At 43.5% G+C, this 12,272-nt stretch overlaps 1 protein-coding gene across 2 annotated transcripts in view; it reads right to left on the bottom strand.

The window, feature by feature from the left end:
- The window catches only part of KLHL2 (kelch like family member 2), a 47,905-nt gene that overhangs the window by 14,349 nt on the left and 21,284 nt on the right, over positions 1-12,272 (bottom strand). For both annotated transcript variants that reach the window (XM_081959669.1, XM_081959670.1), the window contains exons 5-6: positions 5,470-5,632; positions 1,654-1,763 (exon numbers count right to left, since the gene is read on the bottom strand). In XM_081959669.1, the coding sequence (XP_081815795.1) occupies positions 1,654-1,763; positions 5,470-5,632 (273 nt within the window). The remainder of the gene's footprint in view (positions 1-1,653; positions 1,764-5,469; positions 5,633-12,272) is intronic.

Raw genomic sequence — 12,272 nt, 5'->3', positions numbered from 1 at the left:
CTTGACACCATAGAGATATGACAGAATTTAGAGATATAGAACTCTAAAATTTTGCTCATTTTATAATTCAAATTGAAAAAGAGGAAGAACATTTCCAACAACAGCCAGATGGAACTGCCTTATCTAATTCTCTGTTGTCTCCACCCATTCATCTCTTAGAAGTGAAGACATATTGGTTATATAAAGTTTTAATTTAGCTCGACCAGATTAATGTTTTTTTTAATGTAACAATAACTAGCCAGTTTGGGAATTACAAAGAACAACACATCTAATTTCCTTTCCCCCTATGTGTTCTAACCTAGGCTTCCTGAGACAGTAAAAATCACATGGTTAGTCCCCAAAACCCTCTTTTTATTTCAACGGTTGTGAACTATGTTCATTCACAGCTCATAGTCACAAATAGTTTGTAAAAAGTCTGACAGAAGTCTGCCACAGTCTTTCGGTATAAGGCTGATAAGCACCCACCTTTATCTCCCTTGAAAGGCTGCCAAAGACCTAATTGCCAATTAGCTTTGCAAGGCCACATGGAACACAGAGTCAAAACAGAGCTTCAGAGTTTAAACCAACCAGAACGAACAAAGTTGCTTCCTGCAAAGGCTCAAGTGCCTTTGCTCCTCCTTTATGTCTTATGGGAGGGGCCAATCATCTCCAAGCCTTACTCCTGAGTTGCCCCTTTTGTCTTAACCCTTCTTGCTCTCTGGCACCTCTGTGCATGCGCACACTGGGAACAGGAGGAGCTTATTCCTCTGCCTCACTGATGTCCAACTCTGGAAGCTCCAGAGGCAGCACATAACTCCCAGATGGCCCTGCCCCCTCCCCCCTTGTCTCTGACACAGAGCCCTCATCTGAGCCTTCCCCAGGCTCCAAGGCTGGCCCATGTTCCTGCCCAACCACCTCACTGTCCAACTCTGCTGCCAGCTCCTCAGGCCGCCAGGGGACCACAACACTATGAACTCTTTTTCTGAATTAGCTGGAACTAGGATTTCCTATCAGTATTTATACTTTTAAGCTCTTTTACATGTTTAGAAGTATTTGTATCATATACAGTTTGGCTCAGATTATATTTTCACAATTGGTTTTCCTTGAGGAAATAAATATTAGAAACTTCTACCAGTTTGTTAATAGTTGGAGTTAACGTAGGACACTCTGTTCTTCCTCTAAGCAAGAAAGGGGTCTCCTACATTATCACCAATTATATAATAATGTAGGTAAAAGAGTTTTCTTTGAGTTTCATAGATTTTTGCTTTGGCAGTCACAATTGGAGAAAAATAATCTGAACAGACTGGAGTGAAAGTGAAAACACATTCAAAGATCTTTCTCCTATATCCTCCTATCAAGGTATATATTGTAAATGGATAAATATTTCAGCAATGGTCCTTCTAATCTAGTTCCCTGATTTTAAAGGTGGGCAAAAACTTTTGCATTACAAACATTTCAAAGCCAAATTTAGACACTTCTGACCTTACTGTGACCGTTCTTATATTGGAATATTTTTGGCAAAAAAAGACACAGCATCTGAGTATCAAATCAAAAAAGAACAGAACAGAACACTCCATTTCAAACTCTAATTTTAAACATTAGCATCTAAAACAGATTGTACAACTCTACTTTATTACATATCATAACGTCTAAATAAGGAAGATGTTACCTTACCTTTTCTTCTGATGCTACTGTTAATTTGTCACTGGATATTAAGCTGCACACCTGTTCTACACCAAGACTGAGAAATTCCTCACCTAGTACAACCTCAGTAAAGTGCTGCTCTATTTCAAAAGAAAAAAAAAGTAAACATATAGATTGCAGCAACAGAAGCAGCATGAAGGAAGCATTTTATCCTTATAATAAATAATAAATTATAATAAATTTGAATTTATTAGCCGCTCCCTTTCCAGGCAGGACTCGGGGCGGCGTACAATGGGCATATAGAACATAGAAACATGTGTACAAACACATAAACATACAAAAATACAGAGACACACATGCACGGAGGAGGTAACCAATTACAACATTTAGACAGTTAAAATCCCCATTAAAATACCCCAATTGTAAAAGACCCAATGTACAATTAAAATTTAAAATTTAAAAAGACAGTCAGGAGGAGTGAGAAAAATTACGGTTGAGCCAGGCCAGATAATTGAAAGAGGTGGGTCTTCAGCTGTACACGGAAGGAGCGGAGGTCGGAAGTAATCCTGATGTCACGGGGGAGGTCATTCCACAGGGCTGGGCCCATCACAGAGAAGGCTCTGCTCCTGGGTGTCGCCCCCCGACACTGTTTGGCGGACGGCACCCGGAGAAGTCCCTCTCTGTGTGAGCGAATTGGTCGCAGGGATGTGTGGGGCAGGATGCGATCCTGCATGTAAGTAGGCCCTGTGCCATGAGGCGCTTTAAAGATCATAATCAAAAACTTGAAACGCACTCGGTAGACTACAGGAAGCCAGTGCAGCTCGCGCAGGAGAGGTGTTACAGGGGAGTATCTAGTCCTCCCCATAATCACCCGCGCGGCCGCGTTCTGGACCAACTGCAGTCTCCGAGTGCATCTCAAGGGAAGCCCCATGTAGAGAGCATTGCAGTAGTCCAGGCGAGACGTCACTAGCGCATGGGTGACTGTGCGTAGGGCATCCCGGTCCAATAAGGGGCGCAATTGGCGCATCAGGCGGACCTGATGGAACGCCCCCCTTGCCACGGCTGTTACATGGTCATCCATGGACAGCCGGGCATCTAGGAGGACGCCCAAATTGCGCACCTGTTCCATGGGGGCTAGTTGCACGCCCCCGATGGCCAGAGATGGAAGCACCTGGTTGAACCGGGAGGCCGGAAGCCACAGCCACTCCGTCTTGGAAGGGTTGAGTTTTAGTCGGTTGCCATCCATCCAGACCCGTACGGCCTCCAAACACCGGGACATCATTTCGACGGCCTCATTGGGGTGGTTCGGGGTGGAAATGTATAGCTGAGTATCATCAGCATTATAGAGATTCAGGAAACACAAAATAGTTTTCTTTCTAGTTATAATAGCTAGAATATACCTCTCATGTCTATGAAAAGAATAATGTCATTTAAAATGTGGAAATCTTATTTATAAAGCCAATTGGATTTTGTATATAACTACCAACATAATTTCTAAAATAAGGCCCCTACATTTGAAAAACAAGTCTGACAAGTAGATCTTCCTTTTGAAAGATGTAATACATAATAAGATTCAAAGATTGAAATCATGGCAGTGGCTGGATAAATTCTATTTTATATACAGCGTGCCCCAAAGTCTTATTACAGAACTATATTAAGACTTAGTACACCCATTTAGGACATCCATTTTGTTTCGGTACATTTGAGCATGTTACAAAGTGTGCATGATGCAGTGACGTGCAGTCAGGTGAGGCAGAGCCTCACCACTCTCATCATGAACAGAAAAAAAAATTCTCCCCTTTTCTCTTTCATCTCTTTCTTGCGTGTGCAAGCAAAATATGCCAGGATCATGGTGGTGGGGACAGCAACTCCTTCTGCTGCGCTGCGGAGAAGAGCCACAGGAAGGAGTGGAATGGGACCATGTGTGCAGAAGGCTCCTCAGCGCCAGCCTCAGATCAGTGCGAGCCGCGGTCGCCTTCATGTTGGCTCAGGAAGAAGGGGAATAGGACCACATGTGCAGGAGGCTCCTCAGTGCCAGCCTCAGATCAGCACAAGCTGCGGTCCCCTTCATGTTGGCTCAGGAAGGAGGGGAATGGGACGTGTGCAGGGGAAGGGGACCGTGGCTCGCGCTGATCTGAGGCTGGTGCTGAGGAGCCTCCTGCACACATGGTCCCATTCCCCTCCTTCCTGAGCCAACAGGAAGGGGACCGCTGCTCGCGCTGATCTGAGACTAGCGCTGAGGAGCACGCGTAGCACTTCTCCGCAGCGCAATGGAAGGAGTTGCTGTCCCCGCCACCATGATCCTGAGGTATTTTGCTTGCACGCTTGCAAAGATCAAAGTTGTCACAGTCCTCCCTTCATGATGATAATTTGATGACGTCACCAGCCTCACCAGCCATAAACCTCACCGCACGTCACTGGCATGATGTTATATATACCAAGAGCATATACAAACAAATATAAGTAAACATGATAGATGAATTCTACTATTATTAATAGTAAGTGAAATTAACAATTTAACCATGGATGCTGTAGGGTTATGTTTGATGGGTTTGTTTTTGTACGCCACCCATACTCATCTGCATATGGTAGATAGCTATAAAATCATCTAAAGTTATAAAATAAACGAATAAGGCAACATTATTTGAGAGGCAGTTTGGTTTAGTAGTTAAGGCACCAGGCTAGAAACTGGGAGATTGGGAGTTCAAGTCCTGCTTTAGTCATGAAAACCAAATGAGTGACCTTGGGCTAGTCACTCTTTCTTAGCCTAACTCTCTTCACGGGTGAAGAAAATAGGAGGAGGAAGATGTGTTGGATATGTTTTCCACCTTGTATTTGTAAAAGTTATTTGTAAAAATAACAGGTGTAATATAAACAAATGGCTAACCAAATGTATTCAGATGTGAATAGAATAAAAAATAGCAACTAGAATTTTAAAATGAGAGCCTTGTAATCTTCACTACAGTTTGATACATTGGCTATTAGAACATAGTATACCAAAATAACCACATCCAAGTTAAAACAGATCTTCCAAACAAAATAAAGCTGATCACATATGGTAGTGCTTAAAAACTACTTTCCTCAATGAATATTGTAAACTACAATAGTTTCAGGATCTGTTGAGGTAAACAGTTCATGTTTTAGATCATATTTACGCATAAATATTGAAAGTTCAAAAATGTTCACAAGCTTATGAGCACCATTCCATGGTTTGCTAGTTGATTGTACAAAGATTTCAAATCATTGTTTAAACAAAGAAAGGAAAAGAGCTTGACAGATATCCAGTGGAAAATAATTCTACAAATTGCTTTCTGGAAGGTAAACTCCACAGACGCAAGCATACATGCATGGTTAATACAAGTGAAATAATTATCAACACAGACCCTTGATGATATAATGCACAAGAGCATTTCTCAGAAATGGTAGGTGGCCAGATAAAAAATTAGTTGCTTTTGCTGTATTATCGCTATTATAGCTAAAGTATTCTGGGAAATTGAATTACTGTCTATTGAATTGCCATATTAACAATAATTCTTTTCTTTATTCTGGTAAATTGAATCCTACTATTATATTACTACATTAATATTTTGAGAACGAGAAATGTGCCAGAGATTTAATACTGCTTTGTTTAAATATATATTTTAATCTCAAATTTTAGTTTTTGAAATTTATTCAGCCTCTTAGCTGTTTTGCTAATATCAAATCATAAAACCATTTTTGTTTGTTACCCATACAACTTTAATTTCTCTGTTGTAATTTACATTCTTTTTAATGTGAGCAATATGGCTTTTCCAAAGTTAAAAATAATACCACAATCCTCATTTTTAGAATTGAACTTCCATTTACCTACAAATGTGTTGGCCTTGTTCAGAAGCTCAATGCAGGCATGCACATCAGCAAATGCTCGAATACCCAAACAGTTGACAGGATGAAGTTGAGTTTCCAAAAAATCACAGCATCTTTTTTTTACATCCTGCAGCTGCAACAAGCTGGCTGCTGGGAGTAGTACCTACAATAACCAAAATTAAAGGAGTCAGTATCATCAAGAAAAGTAAAAAAGGAATTTCTAAGTCTAAGACTGTCTGTAAGGGGTTAAGTAATTATATAACTAATAGGTAAATTCAATCTTAATTCTGTTTTGAACTTTTACTATCATGGATACTGTTGTGGCCCAGCAGCAGCCGGCTGAGCGGTTGGTGGACTCTGACAGCGATGACTATTATGGGACTGCTCCGGAGGATGAGGAAGACTCTGGAGGGTGTTTGGAGTCAGAGCAGGAACTAGAGAAGCCTGTTGGCCACCAGATGGCATCTGAGTCAGGGAGCAGTGAGGAGGAACAGAGGGAGGTTGTCCCTGATGTGTGTATGCGTAGAGCTGAGAGGAGAAAGGAGCAGCTGTGGAGAAAATGTCGTAGAAAGAAATAGGGACAGCTGGCTATGGGTTGTGGCCCCTCCCAAAGAGTTTATAGGTGGAGCGACGGGAGGGGAATCTTTGCAGAAAACAACAGTCCATTTTACTAGCTGTTGAGAAAGCATTCTGTAAGTCTAATCTTGTTTTCTTGAAGATAGCATTCCAGGCTCCTAGCCAAGGCCTGGTTTTATCTCTGTAATTAGTCGTGGCAGACAGCCAAGCCTGTGTCTGCATATTCATTAGAATCACAGGACAGAACAGTTTGATTCCTGCCCGAAAACAAAAGCTGTAAATATGATCACCATGGAGCAAATATGTGCTGAAAACACGCAACTTTCGCAACAGGTGGCTATGTTGGTTGCCCAGGTGGCACAGCTCCAAGCTTACCCTGCTCCACCCCCACCTCAGAGGAAATGCCCGGTTGCAGTGCCTGATAAATTCGATGGCAACCAAGCCATGTTTCCAGCTTTCTTGGGACAATGCCAGCTATTTATCAACTTGAGAGCAGAGGATTTTCCCACTGACCGAGATAAAGTGGGGTTTATGATTAGCTTACTCTCTGGCTCCGCAGCTCGTTGGGTGACGCCACTGCTGATCCAGGCTAGCCCTTTGCTGGATGACTTCAGGGGGTTCTATGACCACCTCCGGTCAATGTATGAGGACCCCATTAAGACGGAGATGGCTACCTGACGTCTGAAGACTCTGAAGGAGGGCCGGGGTTCCTTGCAGGAATACATCAGTGAATTTAGGCTACTAAGCCAGGATTCGGCTTGGAATGAGGCAGCTCTCATGGACACATTTGAGGATGGGTTGTCGGAAGAATTGCAGATGCGTGTGGATAGGCCACCGAATTTCAACGCGTTGGTCCACCTTTGTCTCCGGATTGATGCTCGGTTGCAGAGGCGGGGAATTCGCCACACGTTCCAGGAGAACAGGGTGGTTCCGGCCATGCATGAGACTCCAATTCAACGGGAGGAGCCCATGGAATTAGGTGCAGCCAAACCCCGCTCGTCGATAACGGAGAAAGACAGACAGCACTTAGGGGGGGTTGTGTTTTTATTGTGGGTAACCTGGACACATGGCAGCCTTTTGCCCCAAGAAGAGACGAGGGGCATCAGTTACGGGACCTACACCCCAGACCCAGAACAATTTGTCGGAAAAGGCCCCCAAGCCCGATCTAAGGGAGACCTTGAGTAGGGCGTGCATCAATTCAGAGCATGTTCAGAGACAGTGACTTGCGGGACTCCCCGACACCTGATCCTGGCATCCCGAATAGTCCTGTCCAGTAGCCCGCAGGGGATTCTGGTGCATGCTCTCGACTCCGGAACTACCACGAACTTCATGGACGAGGCATTTGTGACCAAGTATTTTTTTTATTGTTTTAATTAAACAAAAACACACAAAAAAGAATAATTCTTCATTACATCTTGTAGAAAGCATGTCAATTGGTTACAAATAGATTTCGTGCATTACTACCACAATCATTATTTATACTTCCTTCATATTGAATTGTACATTTTAAATCAAAAATCTTTACGTGTTTTACTATCAATGTACCATCATTCTCATTTGACTAGAATTATTTAAACATGCTTTTATCTAGAGTCATTTGTATTTAAAGACACAACCACCTACTGGCATTCGTTAACAATTTCAATAAACCTCCACTAATTACCCTTTTATAACATATTCCTTTTTTCCCCCAACTCACTGTTCAAGGCTTATATCTAATTGCTTTTACCAATGCCAACACATGTAGAAATCATTAAACGTTATCCATTAACATTTCCTTGTTGTTATTATAGTTATCTAAAAAAATTTTTACTATTTATATCACATCTCCTCTGATCCGACCCAAGAAAGATTACATCTTTATAATAAAATCTAAACCAAAATTTGTTGGTAGAGTTTATAAGTACCCAAGAAAGATTACATCTTTATAGCAAAATCTAAACAAAAATTGATTAGTAAAATTGATATTTTTTTCCCCAGGTCCCGATTTGTAGTTTATATCCAAATTGCTTTTACTAATTGAAATTATTATTTCATTATTATTATCATAATGAATTATTTGATAACGAATAAACATTTAAAGAAACATTCTAAAAACATCTACAAAATCCTACTTGTTAATCACCAAGTATGTGGTCCCTCTGTGTCCAGTAGATCCTCCTATGCTTATGGAGATCATTTACGTCCGGGTGCTTCTGTCTGGGCCTATCAAGGCCGTCACACAACCCTTGCGCCTGGTCATGAGGAAGCCATCCAGTTCTATATTACCTCTGGCCTGCATTTCCCCGTGGTCTTGGACTTGGCTTGGCTTTGGGCGCACGATCCACAGATCTACTGGTCCCAGAACTTTGTCACCTTTCCAGCCTTGCAATGTGTGGACCACACCCGTCATGTCTGTGCAGACCAGCTGCTGAGTCCACCCGGGGTGTCCTTGCCTTCCGACATAGCAGATTTTGCAGATGTGTTCACTGAACAGGAAGCAGACCAACTGCCACCGCACTGGCCATATGATTGTCCCATCGATTTGATTTCGGACGCACCGCTCCCTGTGAGTTGTTTGTATTCGATGTCTGACCCGGAGTTGGCTGCATTACGGGACTTTTTGGACAAAAACCTAGCTTGGGGTTTTATCACACCCTCGTCTTCGCCATTGTCTGCCCCAGTCTTGTTCATCAAAAAGAAGACTGGATATTTGAGACTCTGTTGTGACTATCGTAGGCTCAATGCTATCACGGTGCACAATCGATATCCTCTGCCCCTTATTCCTCAACTGTTGGAGTGGCTCAAAAAGGCTAAGGTGTTCACCAAATTGGATCTCCGTGGAGCCTACAATCTTGTCCAGATCCGACCTGGGGATGAATGGAAGACAGCATTCGGCACCAGGTACGGGCATTTTGAGTACACACTCATGCCTTTTGGGCTGACCAATGCCCCTGCCGTCTTCCAACATTTTATGAACGACATCTTCCGGGACCTTTTGGACCAGTTTGTCGTCATTTATCTCAATGACAGCTTGATTTACTTGTCCTCCCGGGAGAGCCACCGGCAGCACCTATGCTTGGTCCTACAACAGCTCCGTGAGAATCGCTTGTATGCGAAACTGGAGAAGTGCCAGTTTTGGCAGTCCACCATTGAGTTCCTGGGACATTGTATCTCTCCCGAAGGCATTTTGATGGAGCCGGACAAGGTGTAGTTGGCAACCTCCTCGAGTGAGTGAAGGATGTCCAGCGACTCCTCGGGTTTGCCAACTACTATCAGACCTTTATCCTCGGCTTTGCTTCCCTGACTGCGCCTCTCACTCGGCTCCTGCAGAAAAAAGTTGCATTTCACTGGAGGGCCCCTGAGCACCATGTGTTCCAGGCCTTGAAGCAGGCCTTCATGAAAGAGCCCATTTTGAAGCATCCTGACCACCACCGTCCATTTGTAGTGGAAGCGGATGCGTGCGATATCGCTGTGGGAGTGGTGTTACTTTAGGCTCACGCCTCCCTTTTCCCTTGTGCTTATTACTCACAGAAACTCAATTCTTCCGAGGAATTATACCATTTGGGAGAGGGAGTTACTAGCCATTAAGGTGGCGTTTGAGGCTTGGAGGCATCATCTAGAGGGGGCCAGGCATCAGATTGAAGTCCGGACGGACCATAGGAATTTGGAATTTATGAAGACCGCGCGGAAATTGAATCTGGTGATCTGGTGGTCTCTTTTCTTTGCACGGTTCAATTTCCACATGACGTACATCCCCAGTGCGCACAACCAAAGGGTGGATGCTCTATCAAGGAAACCCGAGTATTCATGTACCAAAGACCTGATTCCACCCCAGACAGTTTTGCCCGTAGAGTCCCTCTCTGCGGTTCACAAGCCTGTGGACTAACGGCCCCACATACAGGAAGCGCAGGGGCATGACGATTGGGTGGAACAACGGAAGGCAGAGGTGGGGCCTGCCTCCCCATGGACATTCACCAATGAACTCTTGTGGTACCGAGACAGACTCTATGTGCCAGTGGAGCCACTTCGGGGACTTATTCTATCCCAGTGCCATGATAATCCTACGGCAGGGCACTTTGGCCACTTCAAGACCTTGAACCTGGTTTCTCGTACCTTCTGGTGGCGTCTTGTGTATGGTGTTGGGAGGCCAAGTCAGCAACGGAAGCCCCTCCAGGGCTGCTCCAGCTATTGCTGACCTCGGAGAGACCCTGGGGGAGGGGGGCATTTCTATGGACTTCCTGACAGACTTGCCTCCATCTTCTGGATTTACCACGGTGTTCGTGGTGGTAGACATGCTGACGAAGATGGCGCATTTTATCCCATGTCGGAGATTATCAACAGCCCACGCCACCGCCCACATGTTTATCCAACATGTTTTCAGACTGCATGGCCTACCTGACAGGGTCATGTCGGACAGAGGAATGCAATTCACAGCCCAGTTTCCGAATGCATGTGCAGCGCATGTGCATAAACAGGTCCTGCGGCCCCGTGAGCAGCATACCGGTAGCGACGGGGAGAGGAACCCACCACTGCAGATGCCATCATTAAATGAGGACTTCATGTGACTGAGGCTTCCCATGTTCTGCCAGCTTCTTTGACTTTGCTTGTCGGAAGCTTGCTGGGAAGGTCACAAATTGCAACCACACAACTTCATGGATGCTGCAAAGACTGGAACTCAAAGGACCAGGACTTGTTCGGTGGCATCATAAATCTGAATGGTTCCTGAATGAATGGTTATTAAGTGAGGATCATCTGTGACAAGATTTCAGTCATATTTCTTTCTTGTAGGGTAGTGGAACTAAAGAAGAAATCACATTTCATAGCAATTTTTAATAGGGTGTCATAACAAAGTAGAATTGCAGTGTGATTTTAACAACCATTTTTGTTTCAAGTGCATTTTGTTGATATAATCACGCAACAATTAATCATGGTGAACATAAAGGAACCAGAGTTCACTGATCATTTAGCATATGTTTCTTGCAAGGTTTGATCTCTGACACTTTGAATTAACCAGGCAAAAGGAGGATGTTGTGGAGTATCAGCTCCTGGCAAAGTTCCTTCTGCAACCAATGATTTTTTTTTCTATTTAACTCTGGTCAAGGTGAATAAAGAAATTTATACATTGCTACATACCTTCCCTTATTAGCTTCGTCTTGAATTTCCAAGACCGGTAGTTCTGGTTTGTTAAATTCGCAAATAAAAACTTTGTTTCAGCTGTGTTACTGGCCATTTTCTTTTATTCTGTTGCAGTCTTCTTTCTGTTGTTTTATCTTGCACTTATTTTCTGTAGCTGGATATGACTGGCTTGCTCTGTGCTAAACTTTATATTTCTCCTCTAATCTGGTCTTATAGTGGGTTTATACTGAGTACATAGCTGGTTTATCTGGGCTGAAGATGGCTTAATGTGAGTCCATAACTTATTAGAAATTCTGTTTTATTATATAGAAATGGTAGCTGTGGATTATTATACAGCCATACCAATTGGTAACAGAGGATGGTTATATAGCCATACAGATCAAATAAAGTGTAAAGTGTACAGTGTACAGTCACCATGGGCTTTGCTGCTTAATGGTTTCAACTGTCACGGAAAGGAACCATAGATTATAACTATAGATGCAAACTAAACACTGCCATCTACTGACTGAATAATTCTGATGTTGTTGCAATACAAAATACATTCTAACATGTATTCCAACCCGGGTGTGTGTGTGTTCCTGCCAGTTCTAACCTCTTCTATAGAAGAGGTTCCATAAATCTGTCGTGCCGTTTAGAACCGGTTCCAGCACCCTCCCCCTGCCTGTCTGCACCACACTTGCCCTGCCCACCGCTCACTGATTGGCTGGCACACCAATCACCCCTCCTGCCTCTAAGAGTCCTAGCTAAACCTTAAAGTCTTAAAGCTGTCAAGTTTGAACATCCCTGGGGTTTTTTTTCTAAAGGGTTAGGGGTGCAAGGGTCTTGTAACTTGACAGCTTTAAGACTTCCACACTTCAATGCCAGAGTTTCTGAGCCAACATTTTCGTTGCTAAGCAAGAATGTTGTTAAGTAAGTTTCACCACATTTTACAAGTTGGCCACGCCCACCCAGTCACATGACTGCCAAGTCACTCCCACCCAGTCACATGGCTGGCAAGCCACTCCCACAAAGCAGGCCACACCTACAGAAAAGGTTTTTAAAATTTTTGAAACCCACCACTGATTCCAACATTCAATAATCTCCCAGGATTTGAAATGGTCATCTAACAT

This window comes from Natrix helvetica (assembly GCF_964273705.1).
Source record: "Natrix helvetica genome assembly, chromosome: 7".
Lineage (NCBI taxonomy): Eukaryota > Metazoa > Chordata > Lepidosauria > Squamata > Natricidae > Natrix > Natrix helvetica.
Note: the sequence above shows the minus strand (reverse complement) of the source record. Positions and strands in the feature narration are given on the sequence as shown.